Raw genomic sequence first — 23289 nt, forward strand, 5'->3', positions numbered from 1 at the left:
ATGACACAAAAAAGCCAAAGGATTGTTTCCATTGTGGTCCATTAAACATTCAACACTCAAACAACTGGACAAAACAACAGTGCAACAAAACAACTACACAAAAATATAGAATATCAAAATATAGAGTTTAAATTCATATTGAAGTGATATAATTGGTGATATAATTGGTTTCCACAGTTGTGTGTGTAGGTTTGTTAGGGGTTGTTCTCACTGCTGTTTTAGCGACTACCTTGGATTTAGAAGTCCCCTGACGTATCGGTAGGCAGAGATCTCTGATCATCTGGCACCTAAAATCGCTGCAACTGTTCATGAATAGTGAGCTCGGTTACAACTTTTTTGAAGTGAAACTGCTGTGTTATGAACCACCTTGTATGCCTATGGGCTCTCTGTCTCTGATTTCCAGGACGACCACTCCATGTTTTTCCAGTTTGGTCCATCCATCGAGCAGCAGGCATCAGTGATGCTGAACATCATGGAGGAGTATGACTGGTACATCTTTTCTATCGTCACAACATACTACCCCGGATACCAGGACTTTGTAAATAAGGTACGGTAGTGTGTAGACCCACACTCTACCTGGGCTCTATAATTTTGACTTATTTAACCAGTATAAAACCACAATGAGAAAATCTTTATTTTACGAGTGTGAACTGGCCAAGAGGCGTCGATATTACAGTACACAGCTTTGCCAGTATGACAAAGTACAGGACAGTATCGAGACAAACTGTTATACTTAATGCATTTTAGTGATTAAAGTGATTTTCAATGTGGCATCTACAGTATTCTCCCCCATATATACTGTATAAATGAACACTGACAGTGTTCAGTTTGCTGTGCACAGTCCCCTCCATAATTGGTGGCACAATTTGGTAAGAAAAAAATATTATTGTAGCTGATATCATAACAACATTCATTTTGCAATAAATTGGCTAACCTCACATTCTGTGTAAATAATAGAAAAGTAAAGGCAAATTGTCCAATTATTGCCATTCAATATGTATTACACATTATAGTATTGTGTCAGAGATGACAACTTTGACACGATAATTAGGAGTCAGTCTTGCAACCTGCCAGTGTACCCCTACAGTGTTTTTACGATGGTGTCGTGTGGCAAAAATAGCTGATCTACAAGCTCACAACGTGTCACGATGCAAAACGTTAAATAAAGCCGCTATTTTTTCAATCTTTTGATATAATGACATGGCCAAAATAGGGACACTAGGTTCATTTCTTTGAAACTATTTCAGAATTGGGTATGGTAATCCTGCTTCCTTTCCCACCAGAGCAGAAGTTCATGGAGGCCATGAAGGCCATGGCCGCCGTGCCCCCTCAGTTTGCCTTGTTATTATGCCCCTTCAAACATTAAATGCACTGAGAGGCCACAGTGGCCTTGATGCCCTGCCCACGCTGCCCCAGCTGATTTCACCTCTTTCTCCTCTGCCTCTCCCCTGTCAATGAAGGTTTTAGACACCACTGTCTTGTTGACATTCTGAATTCTTAACTCTGAATTCTGAGCCCTCTACTTTTATCATTGATGGCCAAGTGGCCTTGCCCCAATGGAGTTGACAGTTTTTAAAACATTACATTTTGTATTACACAGACACCCATCCCCTTATTTATTTTATTTTATTAGGCAAAAAATTTAAAACAGCACAGTTACATTTAAAATACTTTGTCTAACAGGTCCGTTCATGAATGTCCTTGCGGTCTTGTTTCCAATGAGGGCCTTGGTATTCAAGACATATATAGCAGGCGCGTATCGTCATTGGGGCCAACGAGGCCATGGCCCGGTCTGTAAACCCAGCTTGTCCCTGTGCAGGGGCAAGATCCGCCAGGGGAAAAAAAACATTAGCTTAAAAATCAACATTAGCAGCTCTCACCCTATTCTGTTGTAGCCGACCACAGAAAGTCGCCTTTGTTTTCAAATGGGGCTCATTTGCATTCGGCCGAATTGTTAATGAGTGGCCATTAAAAACCAGTTTAGCCGTCAAACCGGTTCTGGCCCGGTTCTGGCCCGGTCAACGTTAGAATCCACCAAACGCCACTGATATATATATAGTGGCACCACAGTTCAAATATCAATACAAAAAAAAACTGAAAAAGATAACACTATGTACAACAAAAAATAAAAACAGAAAAAAAAGGGGGGGGGGGAACTATATGTACAAGAACAGGGGGGGGGGGTCGGCTGTCTAACGGGAAAATGGTATTACCTCCTCTTTTGGCCTCCTGGAAGGTGAGTTTTTAAGGCTCTTTTAAATGAGCCCAGCGAACTGCATTTTTTGAGGGATGGAGACTATTCCAATCCAGGGTGGCAGTGCTGTAGGAGAATTTGCCCATGTTTGTTTTATGGGTGGGTGATACCAAATTGTTGTTAACAGCTCCCTCTAGTATTGTGACTGTGAGTGTCGCTAACTTTTTGGAGGTATTTACTCAGATATGCGGGAATAGGGGGCATATCGGGCAAATTAGCATTTACAATTTTGAAGACCAGTCCCATTTTTAGTTGTTTAACCCTGTCTTCCACCCTGAGCCAGCCTAGGCTGGCAAATTGGGTGGGAGAAAGTTGGGTCATGGGCCCCAGTCCGAGGAGTAGCCGAATCAGTTTGTTTTGGGAGGTTTGAAGCTTAGTCTTCAGTGACACTGAGGTGTTGGAGTACCAGGTGCAAGCATAGTCAAAAAGTGGCTGAATCAGGGCCCCTGAGAGGGTCCTGAGGGCCTGAGGGTTGACAAAAGAGGAAACTCTGCCCATAAATTTGGTTATCTGGTTTACTCTTTTGACCACCTTTGTCGCCATGCTTTCACCTGTCAGGTATTTGTCAAGAATACAACCCAAATAGGTAATCTCTTCTTTGCTAGAGATAATTATGTCATTGACTTTGACCTTGTTGACAAGGATGAGGCTCTTAGCCACGATGCAGAAAGTTTTAATATGGATGAAATGAAACCAACGTTTCGACCTATACAGTCTTCCTCAGGGTTTAACAGGGAATGGGTGCATACATCACTTTTATAGGGACTGGGACAAAGGTGTGCTCTTTACATGGGCGTGTCAATCAACCAATCAATATGGGTGTAGTGGAAAAATACCCAATACTGACCGACACACTGCTATAGTGTGCCAGTGAACTGGTGCACATATCATTTCATTGTTCATATTTGTATTTAAACAGTGCAATGACACTATACAAAAAATGCATGTTACTGGGAGGCTCTAAGACATAAATATGTAGTAACAAAATAGAAACACAAACAACATTTGGAAAAAACAAGAACAGAGAAATACACTGCATCAAGAACTCTGTGATACAGGAGGGGACAGTTGCCAGGACTCATTGACTTTGACCTTGAAATCATTTACATCCATCTGTCTGAGGGAATGTTTGGTCCCAAAGAGAATGGATTTCGGACAAGCAACATCTACAAGCAAAATTGAAAATAGAAATAAATGAAAACCAATAGAATAAAATTTAATAAAAAAACAAAAAATACAAATAACAAAGAAAAACAAAAAACTAATCAAAAACAAATAGGAAACCAAAAAGAAAAACAGTCATACTGTAAAATATACAAGTACATTTCTCCTGACCATGTTACAGATTATTTGTCACACAACACCTCCATCCCTCTCTCCAATCCACTCCAGGTCCGTAGCACCATAGAGAACAGCTTTGTGGGCTGGGAGTTGGAAGAAGTGCTTCTGCTGGACATGTCCATGGATGACGGAGACTCTAAGATCCAGAACCAGTTGAAGAAGCTGCAGAGTCCTGTCATTCTGCTGTACTGCACTAAGGAGGAGGCCTCCACCATCTTTGAGGTGGCCCACTCTGTGGGCCTGACCGGCTACGGCTTCACCTGGATCGTTCCCTCGCTGGTAGCTGGAGACGCAGATCACGTCCCTGCTGTCTTCCCCACAGGTACTGTACCCAAACACTCATTGTCGCTGTCGGGCAGAAACCTCTTATCTCCATGTTTTAACTTTTTGTGTTTTTTTTCTGTAAATGAATGCCCTGCTTGATCATACTAACAGTGTCACACAAAAGCATCAAAAGTAGCAGATCTACAAGCTGAGTTTGTCGATCTACTACTTTTGCTATTTTTGAATTTTGAATCCTGAAAAGTAACAGTTTTGGACAAAAGAAGTTTGTTTCTACATGACAGAGACGTCATGCACATGCAGGGGAGTGGGGGGGGGGGGGGCGTTTTCTTGGCCACTTAAGCCCTATGTACAGCAAATATGGCGCCTTGTGAGCGTGTAGATCTACTATTTTTGCTATTTTTCAATCCGATTTTTTTTTTTTAAGACGGGGTGCCGTGATTTTCAGTGATTCCCCCCCCCCCCCTAAAACATAATCATCCGGTATTATGGTTATACTAGGAGGAAGCTTTTTTTCAAAAAAGTGTACAGAAATTGTTAAAATTATGTTTTATGTGGACACGCCTCCAGTTCATTAAGTATACCGGGTTCTCACCTTAGCACCTCCTCCACCACCTTAGCACCACCCACCTGTCCTAGTCCCTCCTCCTCCTCAGGCCCACACCTGTTGTGTTATGATAATGAGGGGGAGGGTATAATTTTACTATGTCACTAAAGGGCTGTTTTTCTATTGGCACGTTTGACCCTCAAGGTTTCAGCCTCCAGGTAGAAACTCAAAATAGTCAGAGAAGACATAAAACACCATAAAAACACCACCAGGGGGCTTAATGAAGTTCTATCAACCTCATAGACACATGAAAAACAGAAAAAGTGCAAAACCATGGCACCACCTCTTTAAAGTTCTATAATTCCCAAAAGTCAATGCATGTATTTAATTCAGGAGCAGGGATAAAACGTGTTCCCACCAACCACACTCTCAGAGTTAGACCCTTAACCATTAAGACCCCTTAACGCAATGTTGAGAGCCAGTGCACTAAAGCTGCATTTCACTGAGAATAGTGCACTCCACAAAGGAGCATATTGTCGCTGTCAGGCGGAAACCTTGTATCTCTATTAATGCTATTGGTCATCCTTTAACCACTTTTGTTGTACAAAAGTGGTTGTGTAAAAATTGCGAAAATAGCGTACATCTTTTATTTGTAGAGCTTGTACATCTTTTATTTTGGAAGACGTTTGGAAGATTCTCTGTCTGTCTGTGGATTCTATAAATATTTAACCATTGAAAAGTATTAAACAAGAGCTTGTGACTAAACAGAAAACTACATTGGATCCATTGGAACACAGATACATTTGACTATTTCCTGAAAAGTGATGGTTTTGGACATACACGTTTCCCACCCGACAACGACTATTATCCTTGTTCCCATAGCATTTCCTTGGCCACTTACTGTACCCTGTTGTTTGTTTGACAAATGTTCTTGGCACTTGGAACACAAGGTTCAACGTGTTCTTTATTGTTAAATATTGTGTACAGGTTCAGAAAACAATTCTGGTTCCTCCAATCCTCCACATTTTGAGTCTCTGGATAAGAGCATCTGCTAAATGCCTAAATTGAAAACCTGTAATTGCGAAAGCCCCAAATTGACGTCAAGGCTTTAGAGTTCTATTAGATGTGTGTTGTGATGACGTCAATGTGAGGCTGCCCCAAGCTTTGTCCTTCATGGATCTTGTTATGTGTTTAATTGTGGGACACAAAGAGCTCCATCTGTGACCATCATTTAAAAATGTCCAATCTTCTGAAAATTGCTCTCTAAGTGGTTTTTCATATGCAAGCACCAAGTCATGTACTGTATCGTCACTGTCAACTGTTTTATGTCCAAAACCATTACTTTTCAGGGAATGGATCCAATGTAGTTATTATTTCATTCTTTGCTAATTTTGTACACTTTTGTACAACGAAGAACAAAAAATACGCAAATTTCAAATATGGAGATACATGGTTTCTGCCCGACAGCAACAATATGCTTCCATACATATCAAATATACCTGTTTGTCACCTCAGAATGGAACTCCCATGCACCCGTTCTCGCAATCTTGCTTGTCCGTGTTTTTGCCAGTTTCTAGCCTCCCACGATATGTTTTCAATTTCTATGTCTTTTCCCCCCTCAGGCAGTTTTTTTTTCTCCATTGTATTCTCTCTGCCTCTTTGTTGATTTGTATCTCTTGCCCCTCTCCTTTTTCAATTTCTCCATCTTTCTGCCTCTCTCCCTCCAGTGCTAACCTCCCTCCGTCTTCCTCTCCCAGGGCTTATTTCAGTGTCATATGACGAATGGGACTATGGCATTGAGGCTAGGGTACGTGACGCAGTGGCTGTCATCGCCATGGCGACATCCACCATGATGCTAGACCGGGGGCCAAGCACCCTGCTGAAGTCGAGCTGCCACGGCCCACCAGACAAAAAGGGCTCCAGTCCCAGCAACTCCAATGAAGTGCTCAAGTGAGTCAAAACACCAAGTAGCTGGTTGATCTCAAAGCACGAACTGTATAAACATTGGTGTTGTGCATAGATATCGTTGATGTCGGGCGGAAACCTTGTTTGTATCCAAAACCGTTACTTTTCAGGAAAAAAATGAACCTGTGGATGGATCCAATGTAGTTGCTATTTAATGTGAAAAAACAACACTCAAGAGTAAAAAGGAGGAACAGGCTCTATTTATTGAAAGGCAGCACATGTTTCGACCTCGGAAGGTCTTCATCAGGGCGAAAAAAAAGTTATTATTTACTTGCAGTAACACACAAAAAAAGTTAAAATATGGAGATATAAGGTTTCTGCCCAACAGCAACGATATGCAACACCACTCAAGTGGGTTAGGGAGTGAATATTATGGATTTTTCAGCACTGATTCGCAGAGCTAACATGCCCCTCACTTGCAATTTTTCGCACCTTGTTATGTTATGGTTGATTTGCTGTACGTTGTAAAAAAGAAAAGAAAAAAGGCAGCTATTAAGAAAGCAATGCAACATGGTCATTCACTTTCTTAAAGGACCACATCACCTATTTTCAGCCTATCTTCATAGGATTAAAATGTTCACTAATGTTCAACTGAAGGTGGTACCATTTCTGTCTACTCACTCTGTGTCTCAGAGAAGGGCTGAGGCCAGTTCAGATCTATCTATCTCCGAACTAGGCCGGTTTCTGAACTGCCCATAGCCCACTAATAAGACACAGTGTGAGCAGACAGAAATGTTGGATTACGTAAAAGGCAGGTCACAGGTGTAATCTTTTTTATTCACAGCATGTAGAAGCAGCAGACTGAAAATACTGAAAATATATAGTACGTACTACATACTCTACACTCATACTGGAGTAATGCACACATCATACTGCTGTATATATTATCACACAGGCAGTCATCGTTGACGCCTAATGATTACCAGGGGATAATTTGTTTATCGCATACGGATAGCCTTATTTATTCACAAAGACGAAGCTAAAATAGCATTTGACCAACACTTTAATTAAATTAATAGATTACTGTCAACGAGGAACTGCCCTGGTGAACAAATTGGTTGTCCCGCTGTGATTTCCCTTTGTTGTGGGGAGGTAGTTGATTGAGAACACGACCGACCTCACCATCATGCCTGATTTATATTCCGCTGTACAATGGTGTTGTGCACTGGCGAAAGGGCCTACTCTGTGTGGAGTTTGCATGTTCTCCCCGTGTCTCTCAGGGTAGTTAATACCCTCACAAAAACATGTAGTAATCCTGGTCGCTATACCGCCTCCCCCATGACAGCCGGGGCGCCTGATGGAGGGGAAGGGAACTGTTTGGAATAACGTGTTCCTTCCACGCGCTACGTCCAACCAGGGAAACTCCCCCCTGTCAGGTGATAAGAAGGTCAGTTGGCTCTCATGCATTGAAGGAGGCATGAGCTCGGCCCTGGCCTCCCTAGGCTGGTGAGGGGAGTGTAGCGCCCAGGATCACTTAGAAAATTGGCACCGGGTGAAAAATAAGGGTTACAAAATCGTGGGATAAAAATTATTTACATTTTTTTTTTTTTAAATGGTGTCGTGCACCGAAAATAGCCGATCTACAAGCTCACAACACGCACAACACGCTCGACAGCCAGTCAACAACTGCAGTCTCGCGATGATCTGCAAATATATCGCCCAGTCTGTGCTCTTTAGATACAGCAATAAAATTATACAATGAGCAGTGAGCACATCGAAAAACAATATGTGTATTATGTGGGCGTGGCATAGTAGCTGCAGACATACTGGTGGGGGGCAATGTTATGTCAACCTGTTTATACCCCACAAAGATGTCCGCCGCTACCAAATGACACTTGTTGACGCCCCCTTCAGGATTTTTTAGCACGCACTATAGAGAAACTGCCACTGTAGTCTACATAAAGGAGTAGTTCACCCAAAAACACCCGCAGGGTAGGCTACCCACAGGGTAGTACATTACGAATTGTGAATGTGAATGTCGCAATTTGAAAGAAAATATTTATATTGTGTCAGGCGTAGAGGATTGCATCCTGTTGTGCCAGAAAACTTTCAATAGATTTCAATAAATAAAATAAATGACTTATTTTCTATCAATTACACACCCCATGAAGCCTTAAATTCATGGATAAGCCAATAACTTGATGACCTGCTCAGTAGGAGACTCAATTGAGTCTCCTACCGGTCATCAAATTATTGCTGGACCCAGGGGGTCTTGTTGGTTTAGGAATGCGACAAAAACTAAAAAATCACACCCAGTGTGAAGTGAGCGGTGTTATTTAGAAACAACAGTGGTCATCACAGTGATGGAAGCTCACTTAAAAAAATAAATGTTTTTTTCAAGTGCGTGGTGCTATTTATAGGTTATTATTTCATCATGTGTCTCGCTAGCCAATCAAAGCAAAGGGTCTGAATAGAGTCAGCCAATCACGGTACGGCGAAAAGGGTGTGAATAGAGTCAGCCAATCACAGTACAGGGAAAGACTAATTCCCAACCCCACTTATAGGAGCGGCTACACCGCTCAAAAATCTCCATCAATTCAAGGCTTCATTAGGTGTGTAATTGATAGAAAGTAAGTACTTTTTTGGGTGAACTACTCCTTTAAGAACCACCAGAGATCACTGCACTGGCTGGCTGCTGCCCTTCGCACCTTCTCACTGGCCGGGCGCACTGTGCCACAACTCCACTAGTATTAAATCATTCATTTCATTTATTATTATTTATGTAAAGCTGAACATCCTAGGCTACGTAGGAGTCAACATGCAATGATAGCGGGGAATATTAAAATAAACTATGTAGCCTACTCCCACTGCATCATGCTTATAATGTGAGAAACCTCCATTTATCTTGTCCACACGGCAACCCAAAACAGGGTTTTAAAAAAATCTTCACTGTTGCCAGAGTAAAAAAAAAAAAAAAAGGTTACGTGTGGACAACCACCCACTCCAAGCGCATTGAAAAAGAGATGTTTTAAAAAAAATACCTGTGTACATATGCACAGGGCCTCACTCTTGGTCCTTTTATCATGTCCTCAGCCAGAGCTAGAGGGGTTGGGGGGGGGGGGGGGGGCTTGCATCAGCGCACTAGATAAAAATAATGAAGGTGGCACTTGCATTATTTGTAGACGAAGTCCATTTCCCTCTGGATAAACATGTCTATGACTTTGTTCTTTTCCTTGTTAGGCTATTCCTGAGTTTTCAGTTTCACAAAGCCTGGTTTATATTATTTATATTTATTTATTATATATTTTGTTGTAACACGGTGTCGCTTACAAAAAAGAAAGTTGATCCACAATCTCACAACAGGTCGCATATTGGGGGAGACGTAAAAGCCCAATAGCCCATGTACAGTATATTTGATAAATGAAAGCCCACAGACCACTATACTCAAAAAGCAGTCTCTGGATTTTTCTGTGGTTTCAAGAAGAACACCCAATGCATTATTGCAATGTAGGGAAGCAATTATTATTTAAAAATATATGTAATTTATTTTCCCTTCTCATAGGTGACAATTTCAACACTATTGTACAACAAAGTATAAAACAGGTCTTAAGTGATTGATCGGGCTAAATGATTTAGTCGACTATAAATCACTAAATAATTGACAGCTGCAGGTCTATTGCAATGCATATAAGTGCCCAGTCTGCCCACAAATACCGAGCGGAAGAAAAGGAAGAAATTATGTAATAGTGTACAGTAGCATAAGCCTGGGATTCAATCGCATACAGCCACGATCACATGCTTTACAGTATGAATCATCCTGACACCTAACCAAAGCATTTCAACTCCACCATCCTCAGCCCTGCTTGTTTATGTGATGTAAAGGGTGCACGGCAGATCTGAGCAAAGGATTTACAAGGATGACCCAATGGAAGCTCAGCTAAAACATACAGTAGATGACACCCGATACAGTAAACAGAAAAGATGAGCGAGGGAATGAAGCCTGTACTCGTGCTCCGGTGTCCGATAATAGCTTATCTACTTTCGTCAATTGACCGTAAATATATTGAAACTGATATCTTGTGTATGTTTTTTTTCCTTCCTTATATATCAACGAATCGACACGAACAAATTTGAATAGATTTTTAAAATAATTTACTACATCAATTAGTCTGATTAACCACTTATGCTATATATATATATATATATATATATATATATATATATATATATATATATATATATATAGGCTGTATAATTAATTACATTAATCGTAATCAAGGCAAAGAAAAAGCCCAGCCCTTTATCTACTGCTTGTAGATCTGCTATTTTCAGTCCGTGACACCGGCACACAAACCAATTATAAATCGGATATAAGGGGAGGTGCTGAGTGAGTCAAAGATAGCAAGAGCCAAGCTGAGAGGAAAGAGGGAGAGAGAGAGAGAGCACGGTGAGGTGCAGCGAGAGAGTGCATTAAGTGCCTGTGTGAATACATATCAGCATATATGTGTCAACAAGTGCAAGCAGATAAACTGGAATCATCTCCGTTTCTACGCCCCCCCACCCCACACCACCCCTCGCTCTCTCTCTCTCTCTCTCTCCGATTCTGTGGGCTGCAATCACCATGGAGACGCTCTGCCTTCGAAACAACCCAGCAGAGAAATAAATAAATAGTCTGGATGCAAGGAGCACAGAAAGGGGCCATGCATGTGTGCATGTTTAGTTGTATTACTATACTTGTGAGGACCAAATATCCCCATATATATATATATATATACTGTAGTACAATTTCAGAAATAGACATTGTGAGGATCATGTTCTTGATCCTGTTTCCCGGTCCAGACGAGAAGAATTGCTGTTTTGTTGCTTGATTTATACTTAGTAACTGATCTACAGGTTCACAACGGGTGGGCCACGAACGCTTTCAAGATTTGGAAGTGGGCCCTGATCCAGAAAAGGTTGGGTACCGTCGACTCGAGCTAGAGCAATTGTAATGCTCATGTATCGGCTAACATGGGATTAGCCCCATTGAGCGTAATCTGGGTTTGGAAGGAGAGCCAAAACGACCCACGGTGGGGAATGTACCAACTTGTTACAACCCAATTGATTATATCCTTTGCAATTATTCTATTGTTGTCTCTGCCAGGCCGAAGGCGTGGCAGAGACAGAGACGTTTTTGCACCCTGTCCGTCCGTCCGTCCGTCCGTCCGTCCTTGTGTTCGTCAGTCCGTCAGTCTGTCTGCAAGCAGCTAATCTCCGGCACCGTCGGCCCGATTGCAGCGAACTGTGAACAAGACGGATCTGTCCGATTTTTCATTTTCCATTCTGATTGGCTAACATTGGTCCGTATTAAACAAAATGCCCCAAATCATGAACGCAGCGTGCAATTTCCGTTAAATTTTGCGCTCACATTCCCACAAGGCCGAGGAAGAAATGGCACCCTTTTCACATTGGCCTATTATAGTGCCATCAGGAGGCCACAATAGTCTGAACTGGCGGAGACCTGTGCTCTGAGGAGCACTTTTCTAGTTTATTTTTTGATTAATCTAATAATTGAGAATTGCATTTCTTTTACATAATACAAAAAGTATATATCATCAACGCATCAATTAACTTCCCAGTCGTTATTTTATAGTTCTTCGTACAATAGTATTGTGAATAATGTGTGCAAATAGTCAATCTATAGGCTCATAACACGTCGCATGGTGACGCATTGTGGGCTAGTAGATCTGCAATTTTCACTTTCAATTACATTTTTTGAAACTCTTCTAAAATTAAATGCTTAAAATACGGACCGATTATTAATTGATTATAGATTATAGATACTTTTTTTTATAATCGATTAGTTCTATTAACTGTTTGCACCGCTGGTACGTATGACCCTTGGAATGAGGTGTGTGTGTGTGTGTGTGTGTGTGTGTGTGTGTGTGTGTGTGTGTGTGTGTGTGTGCGTGCGTGCGTCCACATGTCACAGGCGGTTGGTATCAACAAACTTCCTAAAGAGGAACAGAGGGGGGTACTTTAACACCATCGCTATCGGTGGTGTTGTCGGGCGGAAACCTTGTTTGTCCAAAAGCGTTACTTTTTAGGAAATCGTCGCTGTCGGGCAGAAACCTCCTAGCGCCATATTTACTTTTAGTGTTTTACTTTTAGTGTTTTTTTGTTAATTACCGTTTAATTACTTGATCATACTAGCTTCACACAAAAGCATCATAGTAGCAGATCTACAAGCGACGCGTTTCGAGCTTGTCAATCTGCTACTTTTGATGCTTTCGAATTTTAATCCGTGTTTTGGACATATGAGGTTTCCAGTGGATCCAGTGTAGTTATTATTTAGTCACAAGCTCTTGTTAATAATTTTCATTGGTTAAATATTTATAAAACCCTACGGATGGACTTAACGGCTTTCACATTCCCTTTCAAATGTTTTCTAAAAATTGCAAAAATAGCCGATTTACCATCTCAGCTTGTAGGTCGGCTATTTTTGCAACTTTTTCTCAACACTGTTATACGACGAAGTAGGGCATTAATTCACGAAAGAAAAACATACAAATTTAGAAATATGGACATACAGGTTTCCGTCCAACAGCGGCAATATGTAATGTAATGTAATGTAACGTGTTACCATGGTACCCACAACCAACAGCAAGTTTAATGCATTCGACTGCGTTGCCATGGGAACAGTAATCTCACCCGAGAGATGGGTGGATGGGAGGAGGGGAGTCGTACGAAAAGAAAGAAAGAAATAAAAAGTGGAGGGAGGGAGGGAAAAAGAGTCGGAGGAATAAATGAAGAGAGAAGATGTTTCTCTCAGTCTGTGTGTTAAAGTGCTAACGTAACGTGAGATCATCCTGTCTGTCACAAATCAATGGTTCCACCTCGCCTCCAAGAAGCTGCACTGGAGGAGGTGGTGGAAGAAGTAAAAGCAATACCAGTATATAAAAATACTCTGTTACAAGTAAAAAGGCCTGTATTCATACTTGAGTTAAAAGTACAAAAGTAGGCCCGGACCTGGCCTAGAGGTCCGGGAACCTACTGTAGGCTCATAAGCAGCCTGACAGCGCACCGCGGGTTCGATTCCTGTTCCCGACGGTATTTGCTGCATGTCTCTCCCTATCTCTCTCCCCCTGTTTCCTGTCCATCTCTACTATGAAACTATAAATAGAGGCAGAAAAAGCCCCAAAAATATCTTTAAACAAAACCAAAAAAAAGTACAAAAGTATTGTCATCAAAATATACTTACAGTACCAAAGTTAAAGGCCTATCTGAAACTATTTTTTTTTATAGCCGATCTACAAGTTCACAACTAGGGTTGGGATTCTTTAGGATTTTATTGATTCCGGTTCCTGAACGATTCCCTCCTTAGGGCGCGCCCCCACCAAGAGTTGGCTGGCCGCTGATAAACGCAGGTTGTGCGCGGCCACAGTTTTTTGCAGCCAGCGGATTCTAAAAAACGGGAGTGTCGCGCCTGTCACTCACTTTCAGGAGCCTACGCCTGCTGCCTTGAGCACCATGTTGCTTCCTGAGTCTTGAGACGGTCCGCCTTCGACTCACCCGATTGGACAGAGGGAGAAAATCAGCGCCTGCCTCCAGCAGTTTTATGCTTAGTCGCGGAGAGCAGATAAACGCAAGGTCTGCGCGAGAGGCGGAAAAATCTGCTCTTGCGTGAATCAACGCATTTGCATTGACAATGCATTGGCAGATTCTGCAAACAGCAGCCAGCCAACTCTTGGTGGGGGCGCGCCCTTAGGGTCCGATTCCTTAACGGTTGCCCTTAACAATTACTATGTTTAAATGTTTTGATAAACACAAATCCAATCATACAGTATTGAATTCTCAAAGTGAGGTCCAGGGACCCTCTGGGTTACTTGAGGGGGTTCCAATTGGACCCTTACAGGTCTGTAACTCTGTACACTCTCAAAGAGTCCTTGAAATTAAAAAGTTTGAGAACCACTAGTATTGTAATTGATGCAGCAGACGTGAAGTCCACGTACCAGCTCTGACAGTGTGATTAACCCATTCCGAAACGGTTCCAAATGTCATGGAACCGATTCCGGTTCCACATGTTGGATCCCACCAGTTTCCGTATCCCAACCCTACTCACAACACGTCGCATTGAGACACGTTGTGAGCTTGTAGATTGGCTATTTTCAAATAGCTGAGTATAAAACAGGGCTTGTGGTTATAATGTATGTTTTGTATTAATAATCTAAATCTGAAAAGTATTTTTTTACTCCGATTTTGCCTGTCGGAGTATAAAGTATTGAAAAACGGAAATCCTCAAAATTGGACTCAAAGTACAGTACTTGAGTAAATGTACTCAGCTACTCCACCGATACACTGGAGGCTATCAAAGTGGCACATCAATGGGATGCGTTCCGCCCACACATTAACCTGAGCAGGTAGACGGCGGAGTGATGATGCAAAAGCTGCAGGTTGTGTGCACTGCCAGCCAGATGCCTGCCTCGCCCGTTCCGTTCCGTTCCGTTCGTTCAACATTTTGTAGCCCTGCAGTATTGATGTAGCTTTGCTTTTATGTGCTGTTTGATCCCTCCTCCCCGTGCCAGAAAACCCCCCACCCACCCCACCCCACACACCCCGACTACACTGCATGAAAGAAGGAACAGCTGGGACAAGCTGCCAACAACATCCCATGCAGCCTCATCTCAACCAGACTGTAGTACCGTAAGGCCTGACTCAAGCTTTTGTCGAAAGTGAGCTTGTACAGTTGTCTGCTATTTTCGAATAGCTGAAGTATAGGGGAGGGCAACCTCAATGTCTTTCGAGAATAAATAAAGGTGTGAATGAATGAATAGCCTACTTGCATAATGTTTTTATTTTTTTATAATTGACTACATTGATTAGTCTGATTAATCACATGAGCCCTATTTCATACATGAAAGCTCACAATACAAGATCACCATGCATCGCATTGTGACATGTGGTGTGATTTTAGATCTTTGGAGAAAGAAATTCTAATGGTTTGAAAATGTTGAACTAATCAATGAAATCGATCAGTTTGATTAACTGTTGCACCCCTATCAATGCCGTGGATATAATGCATTGGTGCAGTTTTTCACCCATTCTTTTCTTTACTTGCTTTCCTCAAATCTCTTCAAACATCTTTCAGTACCATACGCCAGGAGTTATTTGCCTTAAATTATTCTTTCTTATCATTCTGTCTTCAATTCACAACCAAACAATGAATTCACCATCACTCTGTGCCGAGTGATGTGTTTCATTGTTGCCGAATGTATTACTCAGCAAAACTAATATTTCAAATTACCTACTTACTGTAGGAAAAGAAATCAGCTTCCATGTTACAATGCTTATATCCATGTAATATTTCATTATAAAAAGAATATTACTAAACTAAACTATTATTAATTGAAGATACACAAGGCAAGGAATCTAGCTCTTAGCTAGATGTTTTTATTATTAGCAATTGTGGGAACTAAATTGAGTGAAGTCATAGTGAAGGCCTACCGTTTCTATTTTCTGAAATTCAGAAGTGATGTGTAGCACAAATGCCGTACAGCAACATGAAAGGTCTATGGTTTGGGGGGTATTTCATGAACCTTGGGGGTCGCATGGAAGCGTTTGCATCACAGCTCCATATGATCTGGGCCAATCAGGACTGGTGCTGAGACGGGAACATCACACACAGATACCTGTGGTGTCTTGAGAGAGGAACACTGGACTCTCCCATCTCATTCACAGTATGCCATTGCCATTGGCCATCTGCAACCCATAAACCTACAAAGATTGTTTCCATTAGTTGTTCTAAACGGCACCTGAACCTGTCTTTAACATGAAACCCTAGCATCCCTATTCTGGGTTGAACATTCGATGAAAATAGAAGATCTACAAGCTCTCAACCCAATGGTCATATCGCAGCACATGCGCTTGTAGATTGGCTATTTTCGGCAAAGAGATTTGGTTCAGAGGGAAAAGCGTGTGGGCTAAGAATAGAGCCCTGGGGGGGCCTGGTCAACTAAGTATAGGGTTTACGAGGCTAAACTACTAACACAAACATTATCAATCTGTACAGTGTGGTGGTTAACCTTTTGTGCTTTGATGCCATAGGAAAAAATATCCAAGACAATTACACCACACCCATATGACAGAAATCCGCTTAGAATTTAAAATCTAAGTTAATTAAATGGCTATTAATGAAAGTAATCAAATGACTAGTAATTAAAGTATGGATATGCAAGCAGTTGAGCAACAATATTAAAGCACACCTGAGCTCGCAATGACACAAGTCAATTGTGTGCCTCCACTCACTAATTGAAACTGCCAGAAGCACATGAATGCTGCTCAGTCTTTTCAGGGATGTAAGATTATTCTACGGAGCAATCTGGCACAACTTTGACTAGAAATTATCAAAAGCTTTAATAGTGAAACCAATTCATCAATCTGTATTAAAAAAAATAAGGAACGCAGCAAGACGAGTCATCTCACTGCCATCATCAAAAAATGAATTCATATATTCACAAAACCCCACGAAGATAAAATCTACACGTCAATAGCGCACTGAAAAACACACACACAATGCACTGAACGTGCAAGTGAGCAGCACTAATATAACAGATGTCTATTAGCGCACTCATCCGATGCACATTCCAATAAGGTGAAGGGCCATGAAATGACATATGAAATATTGATAGCCTAATGGTAAATAAAACTAAAAACTTGAAATATGTCATTTTAATGACATTACAGATGTATTTGCTGGATGAATAAGGAGATAAACACAAAGACGTTGAATGAAACACACACACAAAAATGAATTTGTACTCAATACCAAAATAAATGATGTCCATAAACATTGATTAGTACATTGTTATTAGATAGTGATGCAGGAAGAGTAGAGGGTTAGAGACTGGTTGAATGAGGGAGCGAAGGGGGCATTTAAGGAGCACCAGATTTAAGCTGAGCTCTCTCTCTCTCTCTCTCTCTCTCTCTCTCTCTCTCTCTCTCTCTCTCTCTCTCTCTCTCTCTCTCTCTCTCTCTCTCTCTCTCTCTCTCTCTCGCTCTCTCTGTCTCTCTGTGTGTGTGTGTGTGTGTGTGTGTGTGTGTGTGTGTGTGTGTGTGTGTGTGTGTGTGCCTCTGTGGACCAAATGTCCCCATGTACACTAGAATTTCAGAAATGGACATTGTGAGGATCATTTTCCTGGTCCTGAGCACCTCACAAGAGAAATTTGTTTTTAGGGTTAAAAAATAGCAAAAACTTGCCGTCCTAAAATGTTGTGTTGTGTAGTAATACAAATGTGCGTGCGTGTGCATGTGTGCACCAGTTTGAGACAGCCAGACAAAGAGAAAGAGGGAGATTGAGGTGAGGGGAATGACAGAACAAGATTGAGACTGTTTTTGGGAAGGAAAAAAAAGCACTCCTTCAAATAGGGAGTCTAGGAAAAAGAAGGTGTTGGCAGCTGCCGAACAATGCTTTGAGAAGAGTGAGCGAGATGAAAAAAACAAGGGAAGCGGGACTTTCCGATTCAACTTCAGCTAATTGAAAGAGATTTTTTTATTTAGAATGGACTGCTGTAAGAGCACAGCAGGCAGAGCCACACAGCAGTAATGAGAGAGGGAAGGAAGAGGTGGTGGTGGTGTTTTGGAGGCAGAAAGACAAGGACACTGACTGAGGAAATGGAAATGGGAAAAAAGGCGAATAGAAAGATGAAGACAAAGGGGCTTGAAATAGAAAACACAAAGGTAACAAATGGAAGAGTTCTTTCAAGGCAGAACAGTCGCCCAGCACTCGCAGAAGGCAGGTTTAACCTAGGCTTTATTTGTGCCACCCAGGTCGCCTTTATAAGTGACGCATCACCCTTGATTTGTTACTGCGCTGAGGAAAGCTCTGCCGACAAGAAAATATAAATGAGACTTTACACCAGTGGTTCTCAACCTGTGGGCTGTGGGCCGTGAAGGTATTGCAAGTGGGGCCCCAAATAATTGTCAAAACAAGATTCTTATCCTAATATAACGTTTATAGACATTTTTTAAATAATGTAAAAAAGAAAATAATGGTATTTTTTCTTGAAACCTTTGAAAAATGTGTTTTCATAGTGATGCCGATTAACTTAAAGTATACTATGTTAGGAACACGATCGATTGAGCATTAAAATAAACATGCTCTGAAAATGGAAGCTACAGTGTGCAAATGTCTATTTTTTTTAACTTGCGAACCACACGACTAAATATCCCTTTTTCATTTCCTACATCGTTTTTAATTGTTATTTTAAAAGATTTAAAACATATAAAATTTGTCACAAGAATTTGATACATTACAACAACAAAATAATGAATGTAAAAAAAAAAAAAAAAAGTAGTGAAAATAGCATATGCAACGCTTGTGAGCTTGTAGATCTGCTATTTTCACTATTTCGGGTTACTGGGAGACATCAGATTTCTCTTTTGGGCCTTGAGCTAAAATGCAAGTATCTAAGCAACGCTTTACAGACGGCATGGACTGAGGCACGCCAGAGAAGCAAACGTTCACTGTCCATCTCAAGACAGAAAACCAACTGATATGACATTAATCATGTGTTATGATAAACTTGCAGCACTGCATTGAATATTAGCACAGGGATTTGAGGTTCAATTCACCTCCGAACGCACGCACGCACGCACACACGCACACACACACACACACGCAAAACACAAGCAGATTCACGCATGCATAATAGAAAGGAAAAAAAAAACCTTGCCCGGAACCATCGAGACACAAATAAGGCCCTTAACGCCTCATCCACAACCACTTGGAGCACATTTTCTCATTATTCAAGCCTTCCTGTCCTCTCATCATGCACATAACAATGGAGTGCCTCTGGATGTACCTACAGTATGTGTTTGTGTGTGCGTACGTACGTACGTATTACTATACTTGCCGGGGCAAAATGTCTTTGAGACAAATAAAAAAAATAGACATTGTGAAGACAATGTCCCTGGTCCTCACAACATAAATGTTTGTGTGATGTTTTTTTTAGAGATTTTTTAGAGATTGGCTTACAATTAGGAAATGAGTCCGGTTAGGATCAGAGGGAGGGTTAGGTTTAGGGGTTACGGTTGGAGTTATGATTTGTGATTTATACTTAAAAATGACACAAACATATCTAAAATGGCATTCATAACCGTCCTAAAATTTTAATACTAGATACTAGTAATTATATAGTGCGTGGGTGTGTGTGGGGAGGGGATTGCTTATATGTGTGTGTAGCATGCAGTACATGTTGAGGTTGCAAATATGTATTGTCTTTTTAGTGATTATCCTTTTACTTTACTTGATATTAACTAATAATAATAATTAATATATAAACAAATCAATGTGAGGAAATTCTAATTTATCCATTGTATTGTATTGTATTATTTATCCATTGTCGTATATTGCTACTTTTATAGTACTAGGGGAACACATTTGTATTTGAGTATTTCTTAACACATTGCCTGTCAAGGACGCAGATATGCGTTCTATTAAATCCATCACTTTCCCACCAAGAACTCAGATATGCGTTCTATTTTCAAATATTTTTTTTTTTGAAAATTCCACAAGGGGCTCTCTAACACAGCTTAGGAATGATCCCTCGTCACTCAGACGGATGTGACGTCATTCCAAAAATACGGACCTCCGTCCGCCCCAACTATAGGATTTTTAGAAAAACTTTTTTTGTAATGAAAACCACCCATTTTCAACGGGCCATAGCCCCAAAATGGCCCATCGCGGTTGGAATGTTATCGTTCAAGGGGATAAAAAAAAACAATGTTTAAAATATTGGCGGGTAATGTGTTAAAAGGATCCCTGGCTAATAAGCCAAACATGCCTTGATACATTATAATTGTCCTCTATGTCTATGAAACACATATGGAATGCATGTGCAAAAAAAACTAAAATATTTATTTGATGCTCATATTAACCTTAGGAAGTATTACGTCGTTTTTTTATTTGCACATGCATTCCATAAATTCCACAGAGCTAGACCACACATGGGCAAATGCCATCATCAACTTGCGATGGGCATTGCCCCTATTGAGTGAAAGATTAACTGTTTCTAAAATATTTAAGGTGTTTTGAATGTTTTATTTTAGTTATAGAGGACAATTATAATGTATTAAGGTATATTTGGCTTATATTAGCCAGGGATCGTTTTAAATCCAATCAGGGAGTGTGACAGGGTGGGACGTCCCATCTCAGTCCATCACTGCAGACAGGATGTGTCATGCAGATCCACACAGGCATGCAGCGTACCCTCCTGTGGCCATATAGGACATTGGCTTTATTATTGCTTGTGTCTCTGTCGAGGGAAATGTGCTAGTTGGGTTTTCTGTTTCTTTGATGGGGGAACAGAATGCTGTGTGTGTGTGCGTGCCTGCGTGCATGCGTGCGTGCGCACGCGCGTGCATACGTGCGTGCGCTTGTACGTGCGTGTGCGAGCGAGCGAGCTCAGTACACACACGCGCGCGCGAGCGCGTGTGTGTACTGAGCTCTTCCGGGCCCCTGGGGTCACCACTAGCTTCTGTTGATTCTCTACCAAAATGAACGGAATAGTTGGGTGGAACTCGTGCGCACGCACACACACACACTCTAAGACACAGCGACCCCACGGTAGAGTCCCAAGTGTGTGCCTTAAGAATGATTGAGCGCCAACTCTAGGTCTGACAGAGCCCTATGGGGATTGAAATATTCATGGAGCTGTTGTGTTATTGTTATCTGGGTGGTGGTGGTCGTACGTGCCGCACGCGCTACAACCTCTCGCCTCGTATTAAAAACACAGACACGGGTAAAGACAAGCTGCGAGAAATACATCTTAATAAGTCAACGTCTTTCTCACCAGTGATAGCGGGGGAGGTTGTGTTATGTTATTTAATTCTACTTACTGTACCTGCTTTCTTCTCCTCCCCCAAATGTAAAAATAGAATTGAAAAGAAAAAACTAAAAAGGAACTGTGTTTATTTATAGAGAATATGTGGGATGTAAAACTAGCAAATGGTTTTGTGAAGGCAATGATGTACAATATGAGATGACATGAGCCTTTAGAGCTAAGAATAGCGACAATATGCCATGTGTGTGTGTGTGTGTGTGTGTGTGTGTGTGTGTGTGTGTGTGTGTGTGTGTGTGTGTGTGTGTGTGTGTGTGTGTGTGTGTGTGTGTGTGTGTGTGTGTGTGTGTGTGTGTGTGTGTGTGTGTGTGTCAGGTGGGTGTGTGTGTGTGTACACATACCAAATGTATGTCAGCGCACACCCACACATACACAAACGCACACTCTGTTCTTTTGTCCTTAATCCTGTTGTCCCCACGTTTTCAATTAGCTGTGGTTTCATTAATGAATGTGAACATGAAAAACTATACCCTATGAAATTAAATTAGATTAATTACGTAATACCAATGTTTCTACACATATACTGTATGCCACATATATGGATATACTGTATATGTATCATGTAGGGTTACCACCCGTCCCGTAAAATACGGAATCGTCCCGTAATTGGAAACTAAAAGTCGCGCCTCGTATTGAACTGATACGGGACGCACACGCACTTTGTTCCGTATTTTAATGTCGGGGAATCAACATGAATGACATGGCGATTTATTTGAGAAATTGCGGTAATTCTGCTGTCCTGCTCCCACTCCTGTCCCCCTCTCGAAGCTGTGTGTCTGCCTGTGAGTGAGCCGTGCTAGTCTGAACCTGGTGTCTGAGAATGTGCTCAGCAGCTCATTGGCTCATTTACTCATGACACGACCAATGAGAGTTAGCGCTTTCAGTGTTGCTAAAATATGATTCCCCCCACATGCTGCCTCCATTCAAACCACAACAAACCTGCAAGCATGACAATGCGACAGTACTACCCGGCTCAGAACACAAGTTGAATGTCTAAAGAAAAAACTAAAGACTGAGACGTCAGAAGTATATACGTAACTGATTAGGGGGAAAAATAAGGGTGGCTAGAAAGTGTGACAGAAGATTATGTTGCCTACAAGGCGAACTTTTTCAGTTAATAGTCACGGTATAATCCATTATGTGAACAACATACAGTAATGTGAGGAGCAAGCAGCGCCAGGGAGCACTGACACAGTTTCTTGTCTACCAAGCGACCCCAGAGGCAAACATGGTATAAATCATGTCAATTAAATCAAAGCATTTTGTTTTTAAAAGAGTGGGCAAAAGAGTGAAGCCTGTAGGCCTATGCTTTAGAAAATGTTCTGAAATAAGGTCAAGTATACATGATTTGAACATGCTTGAACGTTTGACATTTAAGTCCTAATTTCAACCATTACTATAAACTTGTGGATGTCATTATGGCATAAACAATAAGTTGAAGGGTAAATTTTGCAGGTTCAAATTATGCATACTTTTCATTGCATACATTTTCCAAAGCATTATTTTAGCTTTTTCATATTTTGGAAAGAATTGCCAATTTCAAACTGCAAAACATACATAGGCCTACACAATACATGTGTGGTGTATGGCTGAAGCAAATTGCAATAGCAATTTCCTTGTGATTATGGTATTAATATAGGACTTGTATGGTACATTAAGTGTAATGCAGGTGTAAGACATGTTTGTGTTTGTATTATTGTGTGTTATAGTTACTAGTCCATATCCGTCCGGGGATATGCACATGCAAAGTATTTGCAGACTTTGGGTTATGCACTGTGTACATGCATTGCATTTGTATTGCTGAACAGCCGTAAATAAAGTAGCAACTATTAGCACCATTCAGGTGATTTTTTTAGGCCATCGAATCGAATGCTGCATTACCTGGGGATGTGCGCAGTCAAAGTATTTGCAGACGTTTAGTTATCTCTGGGCAAGGTGTGTGTTCTATGGGTCGATGTCTGCAACCGTGAGGCAAGGTGTGTGTTCTATGAAGCTTTTCTCTGCAACCGTGAGGCAGGTCGTTGCCGGGGTCCACGGAGCCGCTCAGTTATAAACACACACACACAGCGTCAGCTGAGCTCCCA

General features: G+C 41.3%; 1 protein-coding gene across 1 annotated transcript in view; it reads left to right on the plus strand.

Annotated features, from left to right (window-relative positions):
* The window catches only part of grin2bb (glutamate receptor, ionotropic, N-methyl D-aspartate 2B-b), a gene marked incomplete at its 3' end in the record, with an annotated part of 90526 nt that overhangs the window by 41981 nt on the left and 25256 nt on the right, over positions 1 to 23289 (plus strand). Inside the window, exons 2-4 of the mRNA XM_080446582.1 lie at positions 404 to 547; positions 3647 to 3917; positions 6182 to 6374. Of these exons, the coding sequence (XP_080302708.1) occupies positions 404 to 547; positions 3647 to 3917; positions 6182 to 6374 (608 nt within the window). The remainder of the gene's footprint in view (positions 1 to 403; positions 548 to 3646; positions 3918 to 6181; positions 6375 to 23289) is intronic.

Source organism: Gymnoscopelus braueri (genome assembly GCF_963280865.1).
Source record: "Gymnoscopelus braueri genome assembly, chromosome: 2".
In the NCBI taxonomy this organism is placed as follows: Eukaryota; Metazoa; Chordata; class Actinopteri; order Myctophiformes; family Myctophidae; genus Gymnoscopelus; species Gymnoscopelus braueri.